Source organism: Pundamilia nyererei, unplaced genomic scaffold (genome assembly GCF_000239375.1).
Source record: "Pundamilia nyererei isolate P.nyererei 1_Seehausen unplaced genomic scaffold, PunNye1.0 scaffold00041, whole genome shotgun sequence".
NCBI lineage: Eukaryota > Metazoa > Chordata > Actinopteri > Cichliformes > Cichlidae > Pundamilia > Pundamilia nyererei.
In genome coordinates, this window is record NW_005187442.1 from 975,252 (window position 1) to 1,001,690 (window position 26,439).

Here is a 26,439-nt window from a genome sequence, read left to right on the forward strand (position 1 = left end):
TGTGTGTGTGTGTGTGTGTGTGTGTGTGTGTGTGTGTGTGTGTGTGTAAGTAAATGTCAGTCCTTACATTAATTTCAGACTGATGATTTCTACCTCTTGACTTGTGCTGATTGTTTTCCTTTTCAAAGGGAACAAAACACAATGCCACAAATACAATAAATAACTTTTTCAACAGTGACTCATCGGGATCTTTTATTATTTGTGTATGTTAACAGCTATGCACCTTCATGTAGTAAATAAAATTACACTAGGGTAACAGCTCAGGATAAAAATATGAAATTTGATTGTCCAAATTGAGGAATAATTCTCCGATCCAAAATGGCAAGTTTGAGTGAAACAAATGAAGGCAGTGAATAAAAAAAATCTTTTATTTGAGATAATCTTGGACAAAGACAGAAATATTTTGCTTTCTATTAAAAAATATAATGAAATAATAAGCTGGGATATGAATCGGTCTGTTGTTCCCTTTCACAGACAAAGAGCAAGTCAGGGCGTCTAGATCTAATCTTGAGTTCATGTGTGGTCTTCCACCAGGGGGCAGTCACGCTGAAAGTGAACAACGGGTATAGCAGCAAGCACAAAATGAGGGTGGTCTCACAGAGGAAGCCATGAGGATTAATAAACGTACATGTTTCATGTTCAAAAGCCTCTCCGATGTCCCACTTTTGGTTTTCATAAGCATAATCAGTCACACCTGAAACTTTTATAATCATCTCAAACACTCCAGTCTGTGACCGCGCCTTTAATGAACAATACATTACAAAATAGCAAGAAGTTGAGCTTCATGATGACTCTTTCATCATTTATGGGTTATTTTTATTTTTTAAATGTTTAAATGCATATGAGTTAGTATGAAAACATGCACAAATTTCCAAATTTCTTTTATCTAAATTCAAACTGGTGTGCACCATTACATTACATTTTTCACAACATTCAAATAAACTGATATCAAATTAGAAAAACGTCTATTAGAAGTGAAGTTAAAAAAAATTAAACAAATTCAAATGCTTTGCAAAAATGTCAGTTTCAGATAAACATAAATTAGATAAACATAAATCTGAAGACAGAAAAAATGACAGTTTATATGTTTCATTTCTATTATTTAAAACACCCAATAAACATTAAAGGTGGACATGAAAATACTCGTGGTTTCAGATTCAGATCATTTTGAACGTAATTGAATGAAACGTGCTCAGTGTTCCAGCAAAACCAAATTACTCGTCATGTTATGAAACTAAAACAGTCGTGAAATCTGTCGCTAAGAAGATTCAATTTTTCTTTTACGTTTTGAGAATGTTTTCTGACACAACACTGACTCGCTTTACTTAAAACCAAATTATACTGCCTGTCTTAATACTTTAACATCTGTTCCAGCTCCCCAACAACTTTGGGTGACAAAGATCGACTAGTGCCTCTGCATTTCTATTTAACCTATTTAACTTTAGGTTAAATAACTGGAAGAATGAACAGCTACATTGACTGAATAACAACCAGAGCAGATATAGGCCATGCGCAATAGAATCAAACGAGCTAGTTGACCAAACTTATCAAAAATATAAAAAATGTTAAAAATAAATAAATCCCAGTCGTTACAAATAACTTTGTCAGCACTCAATGCCTCATCTAAGGTTTGCCACCCCCGCTTTTAATCACCTCCCAGCCAATTTAGATTGAATGCGCACGCGTCCACATACACCCGCGTGGGAAATCAGAGGATACTGGACCACCAGATGGCGCATAAAACCCCGTGAAATCCTGCTGCCTGCCTACATGTAGACTGGTGTGTCAGTGAACTGATCCTAGTGGTAAACTTCACAAAAGAAAAAAACACCCTCACTGTTTCACTTGTCTGTGCTGAAGCTGGCGGGTCATCACACACAAAGAAAGTGGTTTATAGGATTAGCCCATGCATGACCTACATTATAATATTATGTTAAAACATCCTATTATAAGTTGGCTTTAGGTGGAAATAACCATCACATGTGGCAATAATCTTATCAACTTATGTCTAGTGAAAGCGGTGAAAAAGATCCTCATTTCTGATTGGCTGACACATTCGAAGACATTATAACGCGCCCGATGAACACACACCTGTGGTTATAAGCATTAACGCTTATAATCACATGTAATAATTTAATAGTTGCGAATGTAGCTTTTTGTATCTATCTATCTATCTATCTATCTATCTATCTATCTATCTATCTATCTATCTATCTATCTATCTATCTATCTATCTCTCTATCTATCTATCTATCTATCTATCTATCTATCTATCTATCTATCTATCTATCTATCTATCTATCTATCTATCTATCTATCATTTTGTCTCTCTCTCAGTGTGAGGTACATTAATAACAGTGAAGTTGACTGCCTTTATCAAACCGATGGATGGCGCTATTTATTCAATCCCACCCCCCACTTCTCAGTTACCAGTCGCTGATCTGGAACCAGCCAAGCTGCGCTATTCAACAAGGATATGAAGCTGAAAGAGTCAACAGCAGACATCAGATCAGTGAGGAAAGTTTGGGGTTCCTGAAGGAGAGGATACATTATAGTAGGCTAATAAAAATGTTGGGGTTTCTTCTGTGTGATCGCTTCACGGGTGATTGGAGTGAATATTTATGGTAATCTTGTAAGGAAAATTAATTTGAGCTTACTGAGTGGTGGGTAGGTCTTTTAAACGGGCTGGGTGGGGGATGTTAAGTATGGATCTTCATCAACAAGAGAAAGAGAGGGAGAGAGGTGGGGATGGTTGGGAGCATGTTGGGGGGAGGTCATAGATGCCGCATGGTTAGAAGAGCAGTGATAAAGCTCAGAAGATCTCGCATACCAACGACGCATCTGCATCTTTTCTACTGGAAGACTTGTTTATGGGGAAACCCCACATTTGCAGCTAAAATGCTAGCACTAATTCAATTTTTAGACCTGGCTTGTGGAGGGTAGATATGAGATTGAGCCGTCAGTGCCTTTGAGCTTGAGCAACCTTTTGTGAGAAGTTGGGAAATGAAGTGAGAGAGCGAGAGAGAGAGAAAGAAAAATCACCTTTGGAGCAGTTCAGAGGATGTTTTTTTCGGATCTGTGCCACAGCCTCAAAGAAATCTGTTGGTTCAGTTTAAAACAAATCAGTCTGTCTCTCACGCTGCTGCAGCTTATGTTACAGAGTCACTATAAAATATTCATCCATGGAAAATCTCTTTGATTCCAGACGGTCACTTGGCTTCATGCGCCATGCAGGTTAAAGTCAGTTGAAACATGTAACTCAAACTAGAGCGTCGGGAGACCTGATGTCCAGCAGGCTGATCTCTACTTCACCCTACATTTGCTCTATCAAAGGAACACCGGGAGAAACGCTTGGTCTGCCTGTGCCATCTCATTCATTCACGGCGAGAGAGGGAGAGAAAAAAGGGAGCATGTCCACTTCCTCCTCTACATCTTTTACAGGTGAGTGCGCTGAATTTTACCAACATTTTCCCCTATTTCCTCCAGCTTAAATCCACCCTCCTCAAGAAAAGCCTTGATTGAGACTGGCTCACCTATGTGCTGACCCCCCCCCCCCCCTCCCACTACCATTCCCTGACCTGAAATGACCGACGTTACCCACCGTGAAGACTTGATGGATTGGTTCTTTAATCAAACGTAATCAAAACCGATTTGACGCTAAAGATCCGCACAAATGCACCCAAAAGATTGCTTATCGTTTTGTTTCAAGGGAAATTACGCATTACACAGTTATTTGTATAGCTACAACTGGAAGTCTTTAAAGGGAACTTTCCTCAATACACGGGGGAAACCGGAAAACAGCAATTAAGCAAACAAGATCCATCATCACAGGATCTCTGTTAACCACTTTAAGCTTTATATTATGATATTTAAGGAGTATTAGCGTTGGTTTAGCAGATCTATCGATTACATTGTGGGTGGATGCTCAGCTTCTCCATTTGTTTGACTAAAACTTCAGAAGGTTCAGTGAATCCAGGAGCAAGAAAAAACAGTCATACTGACCCGCTGAAGCCCCGCAGAACAACACGACAAAATAATCCAAAAATAAATTGGAAGAATGCGATATAGATGCGTGGCCCCATTGTGCGCAGTTTTTGGCGCATCGGCGGTACAAGCGCTTCTTCTCTAACCTCCCCCCTCTCCTCTCGCTCTCTCTGACGTCACTGATATTTCATTCAGATATTTTCACCCTGTTTACTCCCGGTGCAGGAGCCTTGGCCGGATAGTTAGACTACCACTACGTGATTTACCGCCCATAAAGTTTACTTTCGTCGCTTTTCTTTCTCTTCCTCCCTCAGAAGTAAACGGGAAATTCATCTCCTGAGACCAAAAGGTAAAAGAAAAAAAAATATGGCTGTTGGAAGTGTATCAAATTGAAAGTCGCACTAAAATGCCTCCAGTGAACAAATATCCAATCCTAATTTAAATGGAACGGGGTTTTTAAAAAATCGTATTTTACGATTTGAAGCATGAAAAACGAAGGGAACGTTTTTGAGTTGCCCCTGTGGTCAAGTATGAACCACACAATACGCGTGTGCTTTTCTGTGCTGTACGAATGTTTTTTTTCGTTGAGTCTAAATATTTGTTAACGAAATCTGTGAAGAAAACAGAGGGAAATATTCGATGAATGGATGAGAAAAAAAATATCAATTCTTCTTTGTCTGCAGAGAATCACCAACATCCAGGGATGGAAATTAAAGTGAGCTGTGCTTCGAATTTGAAACTAGATGAGAAAATTAGAAAAAAAAAGTCATTTCTTGGCGTGTTTTTTCTTCTTCTCTTAAAACACTCCATAAGCATATAGTCTTCTGGTCCTAAAAATAACCCTGAGGGGAGATGACCCCGCTCTGCCAACACTGTTTATCCATCCTTGTAAACGATAGAGAAAAGTGAAGGATTGGTAGCTGGAATGCATGAGGTAAACGACAAAAAACAACCCCCTCCTCACATAAAAAGAAAAAGAGAAAAGAGAGAGGGACTCAATGAACCCTTTGAACTGCATTGACAGCAATGCATGGTAAAATGCAAGTTTCCTCTGGGAGCCTACTTGGTGAAGAGTGGGGGTTGGGTGAGGTTAGCTGGGGAGAGGGAGTTCAAAGTCTGCACAGAAAGTTGGTATTCAAACAACTCAGGAATCTGCATGTGCTCATAAATATATAGTTCATCTAAAACAACTGAAGATCGAAATGAGCCACTGCACTGATCTTTCCTTGCAGGCTTAAAAATAAAAAGCAATACAGATGAATTAACATTTGAACAGGTTTTAAAAGATGGCTTATAAAAGATGCATTTAAACAGAATATGTACTGGTATGTGACTTCCACTTGGTTTTCACTAAACCCCCAAAACACAATTAAATGAAAAAAAATCTCTCTTTATTTAAAAAAGAAAACAAAATGCTCTTAAGATCCTATAGTTTGCAGCTTGGATGCACACATTTCTTTCCACTGATTAGAGCTATTAACTGAGAAAATAAAGCAACAAGAACAATAAATAAAACAAGCCTAATCCATTAAAAATATTACATTTGTTTTATTAAATATATCTATGCAAATCTTATCAATAAGCCAAATAAAACAAACCCAAGACACAGCTTCTCAATTCTACACCTGAAATTATTGCAGGCCTTACAGAGATTCATATTATGCCATTTTTTTTCTGCTCTCATGATAAATTTGTACTCGTAGTGCTGAACATCATATATAAATTGTACCATATTGAATTGGACTGTACTGAAAATAAATGAAGCCTCATTTGTATGATGTTGCATTGTCTCACAGAGACTATTGTGACATTCAAATTGGAACAAAAACCTTAGATGCACTTCACCAAAACAGCTTATTTTTATATGAGGCAAATTTTTACATCACCCCTCTCATCGCTAGTTGTGATGAAAGAATAAAAACCATTCAGCAACTCACACATCTTAAAAATCGGGCAGTTCAACAAAGCACTCCACAGAACAGGTGGGGATTAGATCGATATAAAGATACAGCATGTATGGAAAAAGCTATGGAAATAGAGAGAGTAAAAAGACATACAAATGGGTTAAAGTGTTGCTCCTGCTTTGCATTCAAACAAATAATAAATGGAAAAAATGCAGTCGCTTTGTCTTAAAAATGTATTTTTGTTACATAAGAATTAGCTCTTCAACCTTTTTCCCCCCGCAAACATTCACATAAAAAGTTTCTTCTTTATCAGTGTCAGCTCTCTTTTTTCACATGTGGGGAGGTACTAAAATTAGATCATATCATAAGAAATGATATTAAACTAAAAAAAACCCACAAACAGTGATGTTGGTTTTAAAACGAAGGTCGTCTGCAAACAAGGAGCTGCTTGGCTCATTTCAGAAACAGATCATTTCCTAGCAATATTACAGATGTGACATGAAGATCCTTTTGTAGAACTTAATATGTGAAATCTTTTCAGTGCTCATCTTCATGAATAGAAGTGGAAAAAGTACAGATCCTTATATAAATGTAAATGAGTGTGAAAAATGTATCTTATTCTGTAGCATGACAAAACAACTAGTGCAGAGATTGTTACAAGTTTTATGTTCGGCTTAAAAACAATCTTCAAAAAAGAAAAGAAAAACATACGTCAGTTTGTAGATGTCTTTGCAAAGTCTCAGTTGAAAAGTGTTCTTCTCTTTTTTTATCGCCACAAATATAATGAAAAGGTTTGAAAGTAAAAGGGGTTTCAAAACAGTCTTATCTTGTTGCATAAGTGCAAACAAAAGGCGTGACTGTGGATCTGTGGCAGCTATAAAACAAACATCTAATGCAAAGAAACAAAGTTTGAAGTTGGGCCATGTCACTTTTTCAGATGTAGGAACTTTAAGGTTTTTTGTTGTTGTTGTTTGTTTTGTTTTGTCACGCTGTCAAATGAGAAGCTGCCTTCTAACTTCTCCATCAGAAGGACGTTGAGAAAAAACAAAATGTTGAAAACTTTCCTCTGCTGAAGCTTGAAGGCAACCGATCAAACTGAGAAAAATCGGAATTTTCATAAACCATAAATCTGCATAAAGAAAAGTATAAAAGAGATGGACATAGGTTTAAAACCAGTTGAAAACCAACTATATGTGAAGAATTCTAGTTTGTGTGGTTTATGAAAACAAACTACATAGAACATCAGCAAAGCTTTACTTTCACGGGTTTTTCTGTGCCTCTGTACCATTACAATCGTTAAGGCTGTTTCACAAGCATTTCATGAATCAATTTGTTTTTCACAGGTTTAAAGCACACCATAAAATCTTCACTAACAACCATTTTGCTCTTTCAGTTCCCTCTTTTGACCGACAGGCACACCAGAGCCTCCCATATCTAAATCATTCCTTGTCATTCTTTTGCACACTTCGGTAAGCTGCACTGCGGTATTTTCCGCTGACTTGTCCTAATCAGAAAGGTCCTGTCAGGATATGAATGAGTGGATAACATCTGACAGTGGTATCCAATCCTGTGACCCACACAGTAATTCTATGGCTGCTGAGGAGGCCTCCACTACAAGCATCTTCAAAAACAGGCCTTGTGCGCGGGGGCTGGGTTGGACGGATTGGGGGTAGGGGCAAAGCTTGCGAATTCCGGAGGGTGGGCTCTTGAGTGTCGGTGGGTGGAGACAGGCTTGTTGTTGTTTCATTCCTCCAACGTGTTTTTCCTCTTTCCTCATACTCGCGAATAACCCCTCGAGAAACGTCCCACCAAGGCAGAAGTGAGATAAGATGGAAAGTTTCTCAATGGGCTTGTTCTTGTTGTTGATCTGCTCCGTGGGCTATTCTTCTCTTAAGTGATCTATGCTGTTGGACGTAAACCATGTCCAGAATAGGAAGTAAGACGTGTAGTGGAATTTAAATGTGCTCAAACTTGATTTAATCCAGCTTTTGTGTTTGTTTTGTGGTTTTAAACATACTGTGTTTTAACAGTACCATTTAAAAAAAGCATATTGAATTGATACAAGCCACCTGTGTTAAAGTTCTCTTTAAGGAAGCCTAGTAATGCCACAAAAATCTCTTTAAGTTTGAATAAAAGTGGAACTTTAAGACTCAAACTAAGTTATTTTGTAAGAAGAAGAAGGAAAAACAAGACTTAACAATTTCAGCTCCAAACTTTACTGACAGCTTCATAGTATTTCTAAAAGCATTTCTAACCCCCCCCCCCCCAAATAAACAAAACAAAAAGAAATGACCCTCCCCCGCTCAAAAAGAAAAAGAAACAGACAGAACTAATCTTGGTAAGGAACGTATCCTCATGACAAACGAGGCTCAAGACTTACAAATATCTGCTTTGCTTTCTGTCAGTTTTCCAGTCACATTCCAAAGCTGTGAGTTCAGCTCTCCTCTGGTGCCCACTATGATACTGGGAGGTAACTGGTTGGGAGTTAGGAGCATGAGCACAAACACATGTCCATGCATGAAAGTGGGAAATGATCATTTGCACTGTGTTTTGTAAAATTCACAAGTTCTAGTTTCCAGCAAAACAGGTTTAGGTTTCTTAGCATAGCTGGATGTTATTTCTGTTAAAGCCACAGCTGCATTTCCCCCTTTTGAATATACACTGGTGTGAAAGTCTGAAGTGAGCTGTGCAATGCAAACAAAGGCTGTAATAAGCTTACGTATTTTAATGGTGCTGTGTTTACTTTGTATAAAATGTAGAAAAGTTAACCCTGTCTTGAAAATCTTTTTAGAGTTTGGCTTTGGTAATAGTAGGGTCTGGAGAAGAGATTCAAACAAGCAAACAGTAATAGAAATCGACAAAAAACAAGCAGTAAAATAAAATAAATTAAGAAACATTTTTTTGATGAATTTTCTTTGTTAAGTGATGCTTTATGTGTGAATTTTCACCCATTTAACACTATTTTTGTCACCCTGTGGAGGTCTAAACAAACCAACTGTAGACTAACATATTTTAAACATGTACGATTTTCTTTGAATTTACTTAATTTTTATGAGTCAAAATATACTCAAAGTAAAAAAACAAACAAAAGCCACACAGGACACACTGCTGTACTTCCACGTGATGATGGGAAGATCTATGAAAACAAGCCTGCAAATCTGTAGGTTAATCAGCTACACCCATTAGGGGCCTAACTTCATCATTTGCTTTTGATTGTAATTGGTTGATTCATTATTTCCTTGTTTTTTTGTGTGTGTTTTTGCTGTTGTCATGGCCACCCTATTATTCCGCAGAGTTCATTAAAATGTAATTTAATCCCATCCAATCATCTAATCTAATCTCAGTGCATAATAGCCTTATGTAGCTACACCAACCCCTTTTGATACAGGACCTCAACAAAACACATTGCAAGCAGTGCACTGCAGCGCATAGCATATCATATAGCACACGTTACAGCTTGCAGCTTCCCACAGTGGACGTGGGTTGTTTTATGATCTACACAACTATTGGGCGCGTGCTGTTGATGGTTCCGAGTCCAGTTTCCCCCCCACAACACACACCCATTTTCCTCTTTGAATCTTGGGACAGAAATGAGAAGCAAGAAAGCATGTAATTGACAAAGTCACGTGTTCTCACTACGGGAACGGGCACAGCCAGCTCGAGAGCGAATGAGAGCGAAGACGAGAGCGAGAGAGGGAGTAAGAGAGGCAGCGACCGAGAGAGAGAGAGAGGGGTAGAGCAGTAGGCTACAGAGGTGGTGTGAGTGAGGAAGGGATTGAAGGGAAGAGAGAAAGACATGACAAAAATATCAAAAGGCAGAAAGCACGCCGTACCATGCGAGCTAAACTGGTGACCGATGGGATCGAGGATGTCGGATTAATGGTGACTACCGCAGCCCGTTTTCGCAGAGGAAGCTTCTCTATTGCAACTTGGGCGCAGAGGGTCCGCGGGGAAACATGGCCGAAGGTTATTCTGCAATTATTTTCTATTTTCTGCTCTTAGTTTTTGTTGTTGTTGTTATATATATATACATATATTTGCTCCACGTGAGCTCGCGCGAGAAGGGAGAAGGAGGCAAGGTGCAGCGTGATTATTGTTCCAAACCTAAAAAAATAAAATAAAATAAAAAATAAAGCCTGACCGGCCACACTGCCGAGCACCACATCTAACCACGTCTGGCAGCATTAAGATAGATCCACTGTTAGAGCGTATATGCTTTTCAAGCCAGTAGTAAAGCTCGAGGAACCATGTGTACACCTGCCCTTTTTTTCCTTATAGCATGCAACTCCACATCAGGAGCGGGCTGTAGATGCACGAGAAAAACCCTCCACAAGTTACACCACTGAGCATGCCTGTGCACGAATCAGAGGCATTCATCTGTCATGGAGTAACAACTTTTCCCCCCCTTTTTTGGTTGAGGGAATGTCTGGTTGACGCACATCGGTTCACAGCACCACGCGTCCCTCTTCGCTTATGTGACATGTGAAAAATAGTATAGGAAATTTCTACCGGCCCTGAACTTCGCATAGCCTGTACTTGAAGTGGAGGGGATTCCCCTCACGCTTCTTGGATAAGTTTTCTTTATTTCTTTTCTTTCTTTCTTTTTACGCAACAAAGCTCATTAAACTTATATAAACGTGTATGCACGCAGGGCGGTGAGTGTTGAGCGGCGTGTCTGCGAGCACAAACAAAATGTTCTAACTCGCCTCTTGTACTGCCCGCTCGTTCTACAGGAGGGTCGGGTAAAGGTGGCGGAGAAGACCCCGCCAAGTCCGCCGAGCAGGAGGAGGACCGCACTCGACCTCAGGTCCTGTCGGGATCGGGCTTCTGCAAATGGTTCAACGTCCGGATGGGATTTGGATTTATCTCAATGACCAACAGCGAAGGGAGCCCCGTTGACCCCCCTCTGGATGTTTTCGTCCACCAAGTAAGTTGATGAAAACGTACACACAAGCACCGAGGAATACGCGTTTGCGTCGTGGTGATTTTCCTTTCTTTGAAAAAAAAAAAAGAAGCGTGGAAAAGCGACGAATGATTGAATAGTTTTTATTTCCTCTGCCAAAAAAAATGCTACTGTTACCTCAGATCCCATCTTGCTGTCCTCGGGCCCCTTTTTAATTCTTCTTCACAGCGATAGTTACACTGTATCATCCGGATGTTTCGCCTTGCCCGACACGTTACTGTGTAACAACATGCTGTCCACATGCTTAAGGGACAGGAAAAACCAAACCAAAACAAACAAACGACACACACACACACACACACACACACACACACACACACACACACACACACACACACACACACACACACACAAAGTTTTCCTCTGAGGCACACGTTTAGCTCTCCCTTTGCTTCTCTCTGTGAAGGGAAAGGAAAGAAATGTCGTGTGGATATGACACGGTTAGTTTCACACTTGGCCCTGTAATGGACAGCAGAGCTTGCTTGATATCCAGCCAGCTAACATGTCGGAGAGCGTGTTTTTTTTTTTAACTCACTGCTGGGCTCTGTTCTGGGAAGGTGGATTTTGCTCAGTGCTGTTGTTTGCTTGATGTACTTGAACCGTATGTGCAGTTTATAGAAACATCCTTTTACTTTCATACCGAATGGTGACGTGAAGCCCGGCCTGTGTGTCCCCCTCCCACTCCCTCCGCGTGTACTGCTGATTTATTGTGCATGGAGTTCATTTCAGAGGCCTTGTTTTTGACTGCTACAGAAAACAAAGAGCAGTGAAGTCCTCCCTTGTTTTAGCTCCCCTTTCCCTCCGTTAAATCGCCCTTTTTTACGGTCCTATAAAGTGCCTTTAAAATTCTCGAGGAACGACAGACGACGAAGAGAGGCTTTTTTGTTGCCATTTCATTTGACACACTCTCTCACTTCATTGTAGAAAAGATGACTCCACTGATTACTATAAGGCAAATTAGTAGCACTGGGAAATATGGATTATAGTTGCATAAAGGGATTAGTTTATTTAGGTAAAAAATATATATATAATGTAACTCAAACACTTACAGTATGTTTTTTTCAAGCTGCATGCCAGACTAAAAATAGAAAGTGGGACCACAGTTTCACATGGTTTGCTATCCAATGTCTTTTTGAATGGCATTTGAGTGTGTTCTGCACCAGCAGGGTAGTTTCCACCTCTCTGAGCTGCATTCAGCTCAGTTTTTATGGAAAAATAAATAAATAAATACAAATTTAAAAAAAAAATAGATATATGTACATTTCAAATTGTCCGCAGTATTTGATTGACCAAATGTGTTCACTGCCATTGAATTCTGACAGCGGTAAAGCTGGTTGTTTAGTGCATTTAGTTTGGCTATAAACGTGATAATCGAGAGTTATAAAAATATCTGGATTAAAATCCTGGAGTAAAGCGCAAAAAACATTCAGTGAATAACAACAATATGTTGAGCTTTGCTTCATGCGCATCTTCATATGCACGTAATAATATAGCCTGACATGTATTTCTACATTTTTTGGTTAACATTTACATGTATGTGGATGTTTTCATGCACTCTTACTGCGCCTGCAAGAAACAAGCCCAAGCTCGGGAAAGTGGATGACTACAGCACTATGTTATCAGATTCTGATTGATACGTTCACATTGTGGCTTCATCGACTGAAAGCACTGCATCTGTCCATACGCTCCAGACTCCTGTCTTCCCTGCTGCTCAGAGATGTTTTAGGAGTGGATCAGGCCATCAAGGGTGAATAAAGGTGTGCTCTGGGAAACAGTCTTAAGAGCTGAACAGGAGTCTAACAAAACACTGTGTGTCTCAGTAGTTTGTAGCCTATAAGGCAGAAAAGGCTTGTGCGGTATACTGTTGCTTTACATAGGAAAAATATTTAGATCCACAATGCAAGAAAGGCTCATTAGGTACTGTGATGATGGCGGTGTATAGATGAAAATGTTTGCAGAGCTGCTCTGTTTCATTCATTCGTTTTTTCATATTTTGGGAGGATGGTGGGGACCAAATTGTTCCTAATATAGCTTTTTGTTAAATTATAGCATTCAGTGAATCATATGTTTACACTCGATCATTTGTGTCCCAGTGTTTCTGGCAGCTGTACGCGCTCACAGTGACACGACTGTCATTTAGCACAAAGGGGAAGACATCATGCACTCATAAACACGCTGTCATAATAAATGCAAACAACCCCGTGATTTCTTTGGAAGGATTCACACTCGTGCATTCGTATTAAATCGGTCACTCATTCTCTCTGATTGTTCCACCCTCTCTGTCTCTCTGCTAGCAGCCTGGAGCTATTTGAATATATTGATGTTATTTCCAGGTGTAAAAGAAATGTTCAGATTTGGAAATATTGAATACAGATCTGGCCTGTTATATCTTAAGTAGAAAATTATTTAAAAGTCTTAAAGCCATAATAATTGTTTTAGGATGCATTTTGTCATTTTTAATCAGTGGCAAGCTCACAATCAAACCAACTTAAAACAAAGGTTATGAATTAATTTACACGTTTGTGGTAAAAGGGTCGTTGTTGAAATAAAACTATCAGAAAGGATGCCGATTTATTCTTGCACAACATTGACCCTATCCGCATGATAAAAGCTGAGGTAAGAAAGATAGGGAGGGGAAGAGGGAGCATGAGGACAGGAGGAAGGGGGGAAGAGAGGAGGAGTTTCCTTAAGAGAGGGAAAGAGGAGGGATGTGGGAAAAAAAAAGTGTGGGTGAGGGGTGGGGGTGCTGGGCTGGGGACGGCGGTAGTCCAAGAGGAAAACATGAGTGAGAGGTTGGAAAAAGACGAGCGAGTGGTGGTAAAGGAGGGAGGGTGTGTGCTTGTGTGTGTGTGTGTGTGTGTGAAAGAGAGAGTTAGTGTGAGCCCCCCCACCCCCCAGAGCACGAGGCCTCTTCCTGGGAGGCCTCTTCATCACGGCTCCTATCTGATCGCTTCCTTTCGGAAGGTGTGAGAGAGTAATTAAGCATCTTCACTCTCTCCTTAGTGATTCCACTATTACATTATCTCTGTGTGTCAACCACTTCTCTACCTGGGCTGAGTGTTTTTTACTTTGTGTGTGTGTGTGTGTCTGTGTGTGTGTTGGGGGGGGGGTCTCTCCTTGGGCATTCTTTAAAAAGAGGAATTTCTTAAAGACAAAAAGGCAAGAGGGTAGGCGAGGGGTTTAGTGGGTTGGGGGTGCTGCCTGCCCTTTGTCGGTAATCAGTTTGAAATGTTGAACAGTTTGCTGTTGCTATTCTCCTGAAACCCCATGAGTTTATGAATCCCTTACGAATGTGTGTGTGTGAGTGTGTGTGTGAGCACTTCTTACTTTCTGCTTTCAGCCACCAGGTTGTCGATGCCTACGTGTGATCCGTTGAAAAATGTTCTAGGTTTTTGATCATGCATGTGCGCACTCGAGAGAGAGAGAGAGAGTGTGTGTGTTTTGTGTAGTGAGGTTAAAGTGGGCCCCTAGTGAGATTAACCTCTGGTCCGTGTCACCGTTTGGCATGCAGGCCCCACCCATCTCTGCCTGCAGATAGCCAGTATCAGGCTTTGTGTCTCCTGCAGCCACACCACTCCACTCACCCACACCACCGCCACCCTTCCCGTCTTTACATCAAATAAAGCAAAAGAAGAAGAAAGACAAGTCATGTGACTTCCTTTTGAGGAGCTGGCCGCATATAGCGGATGTTTGATTGGTAATTGGAAGGGTGATGGAGTAGACACAGAAGGGCTACAATAAAAAAAGAGCAGCAGTTCCGCTGGTCATGTCAGTATGAGCTGATTAAGGATTTAAGCATTTAATTAATCTATTTTTTTTTTAATTACCAGGAATGAAAAATTCCAGGAGGCTCTTTCTAGTTCTTTCTTTAATATTTAATGTTCTTGGCTGCTCAGTTCTTCTATGCAATGCTTGATAGATTTTAAGGGCTACAGTCTGCAATTTGTTTTTATTTATTAGCACTTTGTTTCTCCATTGATCATTTTGTCCTAAAAAATGACAAAGAAAAGCATCAAAAAGGAAAAAAAATAAAATAATCAAAGACCTAATTAATTAATAAAACAACTGTTACATTTCCGAAGGATAGAGAAAAGTTAGATTTAGACACAACATGTGTAAACAGACGTTTAAAAGCTTTTCTTTTGGAGAGATTTGCCTGAAACGGTTTTAATTTGCGATAATCTATAGTCAAATTTCTATTAAAAATTGCTAGAGAGACAGATGAAAGCAATTTATATGTAAAAACACAGTTGTTGCAAAGGCTCAAATAAAAAAAATAATGATAAAGATTAGAGCTATTATAGTAAATAAAATGTATAAAATCCCTCAATTAAACATCTGACTACATTTATCTCATGTTCATCTCTTTGTATTCATGTTAGAATTCATCAGATCCGAGCTAATAACCAGCACTCATTTTTGTGTCATGTTTGTCACGCATTACATCATCATCTGTCTACTTTGTTAGATTGGGTGAGTTCAGTGCCAAAGCATACAAAGAAAAAAAAAGACAGCTGCTGTTTTTTGCCTCTGTAAATGGATTCAACTGTAAAACCAATTAAATAATGATTGCAACTCAAATTGTATGCACTACCAATGTACACGTGTAAGGTTTGAAAGGTTTGCATTGATCCATCATTTTTCCTAAAAGAAAACGTGAAAAATTCAAACCTTTTAAAAATGATTTCTGTCATTTTAAATTTATGATATATTCCATCATTTGTTCTTTTGTGAAAGTGACACCTCTTTAAATGGCTGGCAGTGAATCTTTGCAGTGACACTGGACTGTTTCTGTTTTGAATAGGTGCAGTTATTAGCAGGCTGTGTGCTTTATCACCAGTCACCTCAGTGAGGTTCATTTCCCCCTCTCATGCTGATAAATGTACCAGGATGATCTAGTGCTTCCTTCCCCAGATCAAATATTTGGCCCAGTCATAATCGGGGGTGTTGGATGTTGTTAATTTGAAGCAGGGGAAACATGAAGGCTTTTAACTGTTTGATGGGGGCTGGGCGAGGTTCAAAGGTCAGAGCCACTAATGACAATGTGTTGAGGAGGGCTGCGGTGTCACCGACATAAGAGCGGCTCTGTTGGTGGTTTTCACTGGCATGTTTGTGTGTGTGTGTGTGTTTCCTCTCCCTTTCTTCTTTGGTTTATATATATCCTGTTGGGTTATGTCCATCTGAGCTGATCTAGCCCAGCTTTATCCACTTAGCATTTCCTGTGTATTAAAAGCTACTCAGTGACACCAAGCCACATGTTGACCACCATCTCCCTCTACTCACTCACCTCTGCACATTCCCGTTCCTCTTAGAAACGAGCACAATACCCTTCTCCACCTCTGATTTAAGGCATCCCATAATTAGCCATTCCATAGCTGGTGGTCGCCTCGGAGAGAGGCTGGTGGAGGATGGTGGCTCTCCTCTCTCTTGCTTCCCCATCCCCTCACATTACAGCTTCCTGTATTGATTGCTGGGTCTGGTGATGACGAGGGCCGGCTGATGAAAAGGAGGGCTATTTCTATCTAGGATGTCAGTGTCGATATTGATCTCTGGCTCTTTCCTACACACACACACACACACACACACACGCACACATATATACCGGTATATATATGTACGGTAACATGCATGAAGACCTAAAGATATTTATTACACATAAGGAAGCTTGCAAGCATAATCAAGCCCTTTTAGAGTATCTTTCGATCTTTTTGTTGGATAGGTTTCTTCCGTTTAAGGCAAGGTGCTGGCTGCTGGTGACCCTTAAGTTTAAGCACAGAGTGGTGGTGTGGTCTTCCCAGCAGGCTGGGGGTGGTGCTACGATGGTTATACCACTGACCTCAGGATTTCTCCTGCTGACCTGTGGGGTTCCTGATCAAATGGTGGTTTTGTTCCTGGCCTCCCCCAATTCCAGCCACTGATGAGGAGTTGCTCCTCCATTGGAGCTGAACAGAATGCGGTGGAGGTAGTTCCATGAACCCCCACCCCCCACCCTTGTCCTCCTCTTCCTCCAGATTCCCACCCATATCCGCCTCCCTATGCTAAGCCACTCCCCCATTTTGTGTTAGAGTCTCTTGCTCTCCTTCTCTCTTTTTCGTTCTGCTTGGCATTCTTTCATTCCCTCACCTTAGCCGTGCCCTCTCCTGACCTCTTTGCGTAAACTGAAACGGGTCAGGACACCCGCCAGGTCACTTGAGAGGAGGGGACTCAGGTTGCAGGTTCTGATTTGCGAAGTTTTCGCACACACACACACGCTTACACATGCATAGAGCAGCTCGGAGGCACACATGTATATACAGATCCATATGCTGCAGTTTATTACGTAATTGCAGAGACTGAGCTGTTGCGAGTGAACGCGTCAGAACGTATCTGACACAAACATGATGCCATAAACTATATGGAGGAGATTTTAGTGTGTGTGTGTCTATGTGTGTTTTCCTGCATTTCTACAGAACAAAAGGGGATGTGTGGTTTCCTCGCTGGTGCATTGTGGGAATTGAGTGAGTTGGAGAGGGGGGGGGGGTAGAGTGCTGAGACAAACCACTCAACTTTGACCTGGAGAGACAAGCTGCTTCTGGACTGAAGACAGGAGAGGAAGAGGAAGGGCTCGTGTGCCATAGTCTAGAGACCAGCTGATGTTTATTTATCATTATTCTGAATATATTGTGTTTCATGGGGGATGGGCACAACCTTTTGTTGTCTTTTTACTGATATCTGCTGAACAAATGCCTTTTAGCCATTCAGATGGTCTAATGATGGTAATTATAAAATCAATTGGTGTTTCCATTTGAATGACCAGGATATAGCTCGGCTGTAGCTTCTCATTTGGTTGATTATTTTGCTGGTATGAGCAGAGAACTTTGATAAAAGAATAGGTTAATGAATATGGAATCTTAACATTATTACTATTATTATTTTGTAACATAATGTTCTGAGATTGATCGTGATGCTGCTTGCTTAGTTTGTGACTCTCCTCACCGTCCCTTCTGTGTTATTCCCTTTTTTGCATCTGTGGTGCATAATCTTTCCTCTTGCTCATTTCCATTCCCTGATTCTCATCTATTCCTCAAAGCCAAATCCAATAGCTGAATGCCCAAAATGGATGAGTCTTCCATCACAAATCGACTAGAAGCAGAGTGGCCTTGGCTGTAAGTCTCACTTACTGCAGTGGGGGAAACAAGCAGGACATCAGCGGAAGAATGAATGAGTGAATTTTGGACATGTTGCTATTAATGCTAAAAAAGGCGATTTTCTCTTTTGAATAAATTGTTGAAATGTTCAAATGTGGGACAAAAAGAAAGAATTGTTTAAAAAAGGTTAAATATGAAGTCACAACTCTTCCGTGTATATATCTATATTTTCTGAGGACTAAACTGAAAACCTATTTATTGTTTTATTATATAAAAAAAGTGAAGAAAAAAATTGTGTATTATTACTCATTGTGAGAGAGGCCTTTGGAATCCAGATTAATAGCTTTTTGGTAAAAGTTTATGTTTCATATGTACTAATTTGTGTTTAATATATATGAAAAAAATCAAAATCCAAAAATCTCTAATGAAAAAAAAGATTCAAACGCAGGGAAATAACATAATTATATATCAGCATTGTTCAAGTTTAAGAAACTTGATGGCTTTCTAAAACTTTTTTTGTACTGAACTATAAGTTGTAAAAATACCAATTCTAAAAAAACCCTAAAAACAAAAACAAAACAACAACTAATAACCTTTATTATTTGAAACTGAAGTTAGTTTTTTTTCATGATGTCAAAGTTTGTCTTTGATATCATTCTTTTAAGGAATAAAGTTCAAGTAAAGGGAGGTAAAGATAAGAAAAGGGAAAATATAAAAAAAATGCAACTTACTTAAATTGTCTAAATTATATATATATATAGATATATATATATAATTTTTTAAAAATGCATAAAAATTACTTTAAAAACAGAAAGAAATGAACATAAACTGATTTATTTAATGTAGAGTGGATGTTTTATTTTTTCTTATCTATTTGAAAGTTTTTCTTTAATCCTAAGAAAGTCTTGGCGTGACCCTCATTTACCGAGTGCTGTGATATGTGAGTGCCTTTAGAATACATTTTATTAAGCATTTTTAAATTTTTTTTTGAATAACTGGGTGTTGTAATAACGACAGTTTGTGTTACCTGAATTTTTAAAGGCGACCTAACAGATTCCAAGAAAATGTATTTGATTGCATATTCTTACATTGAGATATTCTTTGTGTTTGCGGTAGGTTTTGAAGTTTTTTCCGCTGTGTGAAACAAGGTTAAATGTTTTCCTTTTTTTCATACTTGTTTTCCTGAAGGAAACAGAGACATATTAAATGTATTTCGTTTCACTTCCATTTAATCCACGTGGTATCCCAGTGGTCATTTATTGTACAGTGGTTTTCACATGGACAATTATCCGAGTGCAGTGAGTTCAAACACTATTCTTAGTTTGTAATTAATTCCCACATCCTCTGTACGTCTTTCCTCTCTCTTAGGTTTTCATCTCTATCTACAAACCACCTATAGAGCGCCTTCAGCTTCCTGTAACCTCAGTCGCTGCAGAAAAATGCTGCTGTGCACAATTTCTCTCCTTCTTCTATAGTTTCACATCTATATCATCTGATCATTTGTGCCTTTCTCTTCCTTTGTCTCCTACACATCTGACTCTACAGCATGCACTGCTTTTACAGATAGCCTGTGTGTTATTTATAGGTCTTGATGTATAGTAGGTAGTAGGTTTGCTCTGCACACTGCATGCCCATGTGGGCGTGTGTTTACCTATAAGAGCCGCAGGGCTTGCTGCGATTCATGAAGGTCACGGATTCTGTGCCTATCAGCCGTCCGCGCTGTGCGATCAACAAGACATAAATCATTGTCCAGTGGTTATGTAGTAACTAAATCAATATTTCCGATCATGTAGATAAGATGGATGGTGGATGCTTTAAAAAAAAAAAAGATTGTATAGGTGTAACATTTTTGTCTTTTAAGCCTGCAGAAAAGGAAGTGGTGTCTCTGCGAAAAGTAGATAAAGAGAGTAAACCAAGGACATATCATGTGAGATAAGTCGCTCTGTGGAGCAACCTTCACGGCAGTTGGTACAAACCACATATAGTCAATCCACCATGTTTGAAGTAATGTATTTGCCTCTCGATGTTCATTGTCTGCTAATACTTGTTGTGTTCGCTGCATGTGGCAGTGTGTAAAAGCCCACCTCATGGACTTGCCCGTGTTAATAAAGTAAATGTTGATTCTTGAGCTATGTGGAAATAAAAGGAGTTGATTGGGGAACTTTTTGTGTGCAGACGTAATAATATATCTGGCAACTGCTCAATGTGTAGATTTAACCTAATGGGTGTGGGCTTGCGTAACATTAATGCTTTATCTTATGCAGACAGAAAGAGGAACTAATCCATTTTCACTGAAAGATTGCATTTTCTGCCTAAGAAGGGGGCTGTCTTTATGTCTAGCTGCATACTGAAGGCTATTAAAGTGTAATAGCCTTTGTCAGTTTCCATGAATCATCTGGGGTTAAAAAAATATTCAATATAACCAACAAAGGTAAAACGCACCCTGATACTGCTGTATAAAAAGCCTTTAAAGCTAACATAATAGAGATCTTTCAGTTGCCTTTAACGAGCTACCTTATTCAGTGACGTGGTTTACTATTATAAAAGAATCAGATTTACATTTTCCTGGAACAGTTTTGCTCTTACAAAATCTAACGTCCTATAAATTAACCTTTAAAGATTTATTTTTGTATAGGCTTGCAATCATAATATTTTAACCTAAGGGAAACAAATGCTTTGACATTAAATTTAAAGCAATTTCAACAAACATGAGCCCTAACGTGTCGGATACTCTCGCTTATAACACACAGGGCGTTATCCTACCTACACACTCTTGTGTCTTGCATTTGGCAATAAGCATCTGCCTCTTTTAAAGGGATAATTGCCCTTTTTTATTCTTCCAACAGAGCAAACTAGTGATGGAGGGCTTCCGCAGCTTAAAGGAGGGTGAGCAGGTGGAGTTCACCTATAAGAAGTCCTCTAAGGGCCTAGAGTCCCTGCGGGTGACCGGACCTGGTGGGGGACCCTGTGCAGGCAGTGAGAGGAGACCCAAAGGGAAGGTCCCATTGCAGAAACGCAAACCAAAGGGAGACCGGTAGGTTTTTATTCATTTTTGAAACAAAAAAAAAAATGTATGTGTATGTTTTGCGTCTGCATGAATGTAATCACACGTATGCATGGTTTTCCTGAAAATGTGAAATACGTGAATGCGTATAGGTGCCTGTGGCTAGCTTTGAGAAAGCAAGACTACGCTGTAGCAATAGGAAACATATTCTATACGTACAGCTACCCGCAGTGAGTGGCTTCTGAGTGGGCTGAGATTATAGATTAAATCTATTCAATCCGCCTCGGTACATGCCTGTTGCTATGGTTATTGTGCACCATAATAAGGAATTGAATAGGGCACTTCGCTTGCCATTGCCGCTATTTTAAATCAATTTGCCAGCTTTTACATTAGAGACTATATTAGCATGGGGGTAGATTGGACCTATATGCATCTCAATGCAGCGGTAGCCAAATCAATTGTTTTGTCCTCAGTTGAATCCTGAAGGGAGCTTTGCTGAAATCTGCAGTGGGAGCCATAGGGAGTGCCTTGAAAACGCTAAGCAGAGTCCTCCTGTCCTCCTACTGAAAGAAAGTGCCCTCATTTGATGTGCGGCAAATCCTGCCAGGTAGAGTCTAAGTACTGTATCTGTTGTGGGAAGGTATCACATGATTTCAAGGCTACATTTACATGAGAAAGTGTAGCGCTGGCACCCTTTATGTTGCTGCATCACTGTTGCTTCAGTGCTCCAATGCAGCACTATCGTGTTTTTTTTTTTTTTTTCTTAATAGTGGTAAAGAAAAGCATTTGTTAGAAGGGAAGAAACTGTATCTGACAGAGAAGGCTCCCTGATTGGTTTACACAGCTGAATAATTCAGCTTATTTTGGATAATTGATCCAGTGTTAGGTCAAGTGTCTGTCTTCTGCTAATGTGGTAGCAAGGTGGTTTTGGATTTAGTGATGGCAGGTAGATGTGTGTTTCTGTCTTTGTGAATGCTGGCCAGTGGGAGCAGCTACTGGTGGGTTACGCTGCGGGTTATTCTGCTATGCAACGGATCATTTCTTTCTTTTCTCTAGAGCTGCTCAGATCACGTTCTGTAAAACTGTTCAGTTTAAAAATTGAGTAAACAATTCATCGGTTGTGGAAATAGTGTCTAAAAACTTTAGTGATGACAGCGCTGAGTTTTTATCAAACAGAAATTAGCAGAGAAGTCAATGTTTAACATTAACTGTTGAGAAATGTTCATCAGCTGTTGCAGAATTTTCTTTAAACTAATTAAGCACTCATCTGTAACCATTTCCCTGAAAAAAAAAATTGCCATTAGCATTTAAAGCTCATTAGTCTTAATCTGTGATAAAAACATTCTTCAATATTAAACTTAAAGGACATCCAAATATTTTGAGCTGTTTTGTCTTCATCCAGGTTTTTCCCAGTTTGATATGAAATTTAGTCTATCAATGTTTTTCTCTTTGTGTTGCACACATTTGAATCAAATTAGCTGAGATTAAACTGTGCTTTTATTACACTAAACGAGTGCATGACCTGAGACATACAAGAAATCTGAATTACATGAGTGAATATTTTAAACTTTAAAACCTAAATTCTCCAATAAATTGATGGATTTTCATGCTACCTCGGGATTGGAACTATAATTAGTATATAAATATAATTATTTAATTGCACGAATTAATTTATCAGATCACTGTACTTGTATGAATCCAGGTTTTGAGGACACTTACTAATTACCTCTTAAAACCTACCTTTAAGTCTTTCTTAATTAATGTCACAGCTTTTAGTGAGGTAGCAGTCTTATCTGTAGTCTCTATTATATTCTTTATGGTTTATTTATTGTAGAAAAATAATACTTTTTCTTTACAAAGAACAATTAAACATTGCATTAAATTTTTCTTATTTAATTCAAGCAGCCAGTTGTTATTTTATTGGATGCAAAGAACACAGGTTAAGTAAAGATAATTTATCTGGTTCCGTAGAAAAGGCCGTCATGGTTCAATTTCTTATTTACTGGCAGCAATTTGCAGTTGGGTCTACTTGTCGATTCTTATTTTGTTAATTGGTAATCAAATCAGATGCACCTTAAAATGTGTGCAGTAAGCAGTTATTTCATAATGATAAGTGGTTGAGTTTTGCACTGCTGCAGTAGAAATTTAACACAGACTGATGAATCCAGAATCATTTGTTCTAGACATCATTGCCCAAGAGATATTAAGCTTTTTACACCAGGACATTATTAAAAACCTGAACGGTGACTTGTACGTGACATAAAGCCTTAAAAAAAAGAAAAAAGAAAATATGACAAAAAACATTTATTATTTAATGCAGCGCAAAGAGAACTGATGGCATCATGACGGGCTAACATTTTGGTCTAATTTCTCTTCATGCTTTTATTGTTGCCATTTCATTGCTGGTATTCTTTTCAGAGCTAATAATATAATGCAGTTTGGCATGCCACAGTGGCCACACCAGACCAAAATCATATACAACACTCCCATCTAGTGGGGAATTTTAGTTGGAGCCGACATTTCTACTCCGTAGTGCCGATGATGGACAAAAGTGAAATAAAATCTTTATTCTTCTTTTTTAAAAATTCTTCTTCTTCTTCTTATTGTTATTATTATTATAATTATCATGTTAGAAATGATAGTTATTAGTAGGGCCATAATTTGTTGTAGTTTTGCCTTTTTAAATCAATCAAGTGTGCCGATTTTCAGCTTTAATTCAAGGGGTTCAAAAAAAGTTTGCATTAACTGCTTAAGAATTTCAGTATTTTAAAAATACTTCCATTTGTTATTTCAATTATTATATATAACACTGTATTAATTGTTTAAAAATAAAGCATTTTAATGTCCCGGTCAGATCTGTTGCTTCATCATTTCATGACCAATAAAGCAGACATATCTGAAGTTAGTTCCATGGGTTGAATTTGTATTTTTCACTGTGATTTTAAATGTGAGGCACAGAGAAATGTCAGTGCAAGTGAGGGACGACATATTAGGTTTAAAATCCAGAATAAATCATAAGTCCCAAATATTCTAAAAAAAAATGAATGCACCGGGTAATTCAGCAACATCAAAAGATCGGAAAAACCAAAGGAGACAACTAATGTGCACAACGACAGAATTACTTTCATAGTGAAAGAAAACAACCTCACAACATCTAACACTGCCAAAGTCTACAATCAAGAGATGCCTTCATGAGGGTAATTACAGAGGCCAGATTAGACATTACAAGAAAACACCTTAACGAGCCTGCACAGCTCTAAAAAAAGATTCTTGAAAACAAGATTAGCTCGTGTCATAATGATCGAAAGAGAAACGTATGGAGAAAGGAGAGAACAGCTCATGATATGAAGCATACCATGATCCTTGCCAGACATGAAGGAAATATTATGGCATGAGCATGTACGGCTACCAACCACTAGTGTTTACTGATGATGTGACCACTGATAGAAGTAGCAGAATGAATTGTGACATGTACACAGCTATACTCTTTGTTTAAAATTAGCCAAATGTTGGTAAACTGATTGGAGAGCGCTTCAAAGTGCAAATGGTTAACGCTCCATCGAATACTGCAAACCAAGACTTTCCCTATGCTAAGAAATGGCGTATTCTTCAGTGGCCAAGTCTCAACCTAACCTGATCTCAACCTAACTGAACATGCTTTTCACTTACTGAAAGCAAAAGTGAATGCAGAAAGAGCTACGAACAAACCTAGCAGAGCATCTGAAGGGAAGACACACAGCCTTTGGTGATGTCATTGAGTTCTAGGCTTCAGGACTGCCATCTGCAAAGGATTGTCAAAAACAGTCCTTCTATTTAAAATTATTCTAGTTTCTGTAATTATCTTTGGACCTTTGCAAATGGAAGGCTGTATCAACTGCTATAACTCCTATACAGTTGTGTCTTTGTCCAACAAATTATGGATCTAACTGTATTTTAGCCGCAAAGTGCTTGCAGATTCAAAACTACAAAATCTGTTTTCTGTTTTAAGAAAAAGAAAAGGAAAAGCTAAAAACAAAGATCCTGTTCATGCTTTCTGTTCTTTTCTCCTCTGTCCCCTGCAGCTGTTATAACTGTGGAGGTCTGGATCACCATGCCAAGGAGTGTGGCCTGCCCCCCCAGCCAAAGAAATGCCACTACTGCCAGAGCATCACGCACATGGTGGCTCAGTGTCCCCACAAGGCGCTGGCGCCCGCCACAGGCTCTCAGGACCAACATGCGTCTACCTCGGCCTCTAGCCCAGGGACCGGGCCTTACCTCTCTCTCCCAGAGGAAGAGGAGCGCTCTGGCTCGTCTCCTCTGGAGGGCTCCTCCTCTTCCCCCGAGGAGCCCCATACACAACGTGGCTCTTGGACCCAGAGGTGGAGGAAATCCTGAAATAGTCCATAGGGATGAATCTTTCACCGCTAGCCTCTGACACCTCATGTCTCCTCTCAATCAAGGTTACCTGAAGCTCCCCTCATCTACCTCACACCTGTGAAAAATGGGAGGTCTTTATTCCTTTACTTTTATTGTTTGGTTTTTTTTTGTTGTTGTTGTTTTTTTTTTTTACAATTTCTAACCAGCGCAGCTATGGCAACGATCAGTGGGGTACGTGATGGGCAAGAATGTGTGTGACTGACTTGCAGTCATTTGGTGCAGCTATGGCAACCACGGCTGGAATGGTGACTGCAGGGGATCACTCTTGTTTCAGTCTCTGCAGCACGAGAGTGAGAAAAAAACAAAAAACACTGTATAAGTCTAGTCTTGATGATTGTTTTTGCCTTTGTACCCTTGGACCTAAGTGTTGGCCATTATGAATGCTTTTTCTCTACACGACTATCTTGCAGATTTAAAGCCACAAAATATCCTGTAGGCCTAATCATTCTGAAAAATCATGATGCATCCTTTTAGCACACACAGTAGCTCATCTTAAGAAGGATTAGAAGAAGACCTCAAGACCTCAAGACCCTCTAAGCGATAATCCAGACCCGCAGGACCGTTAGCTTGGCTTCTAAAGATCTTTAGGGAAACTTTATGGATCCCAGAGGGAATTTTTTTAAAAAGACAGCCAGCTGCTAGATCACACTCTATACTTCTTAAACACTCACATACATACATGCATACCTCTTATATGATATAGACCGGACCAACTGATTGTCAGACGTCAAACATGTGCAAGACTGAGAGAAAGCGCGTGTCCTGTGCGTGTTACGCATGCTCGAACAGAAAGCAAAACTGTCAGACTGACGCACCTCTTCCTCAGGTGTGAGTCAACACTATTAACCCTTATGTTTCCTATTATCATAGATAGACACAGTCTATGTAAGACATCATATAATCCATCTAGATCATAGTTTAGATTCAAAGTAATGAACCGATCATTAGATTTCCATTTTGGTTGTGGCATAATTAGTTGAAAATAACATCACAGTTTATAAATTATAGTATAAGTCATTTATATATGTATATATATATATA

General features: G+C 39.3%; 1 protein-coding gene across 1 annotated transcript; it reads left to right on the top strand.

The window, feature by feature from the left end:
- The first annotated feature begins 9,841 nt into the window (after positions 1 to 9,841).
- Positions 9,842 to 25,404, top strand: lin28b (lin-28 homolog B (C. elegans)). Its single transcript, XM_005731032.1, has 4 exons — positions 9,842 to 9,854; positions 10,622 to 10,815; positions 20,825 to 21,012; positions 25,044 to 25,404. The coding sequence occupies exons 1-4, from the start codon at positions 9,845 to 9,847 to the stop codon at positions 25,354 to 25,356; spliced, it is 705 nt and encodes a 234-aa protein (XP_005731089.1). The 5' UTR covers positions 9,842 to 9,844; the 3' UTR covers positions 25,357 to 25,404.
- Positions 25,405 to 26,439: the final 1,035 nt, after the last annotated feature.

Excerpts from the sequence above, each read along its gene's own strand:
- lin28b (XM_005731032.1), top strand. Across the intron at positions 10,816-20,824 it reads TGGATGTTTTCGTCCACCAA|AGCAAACTAGTGATGGAGGG; the intron begins GTAAGTTGATGA and ends TTCTTCCAACAG. Across the intron at positions 21,013-25,043 it reads CGCAAACCAAAGGGAGACCG|CTGTTATAACTGTGGAGGTC; the intron begins GTAGGTTTTTAT and ends TGTCCCCTGCAG.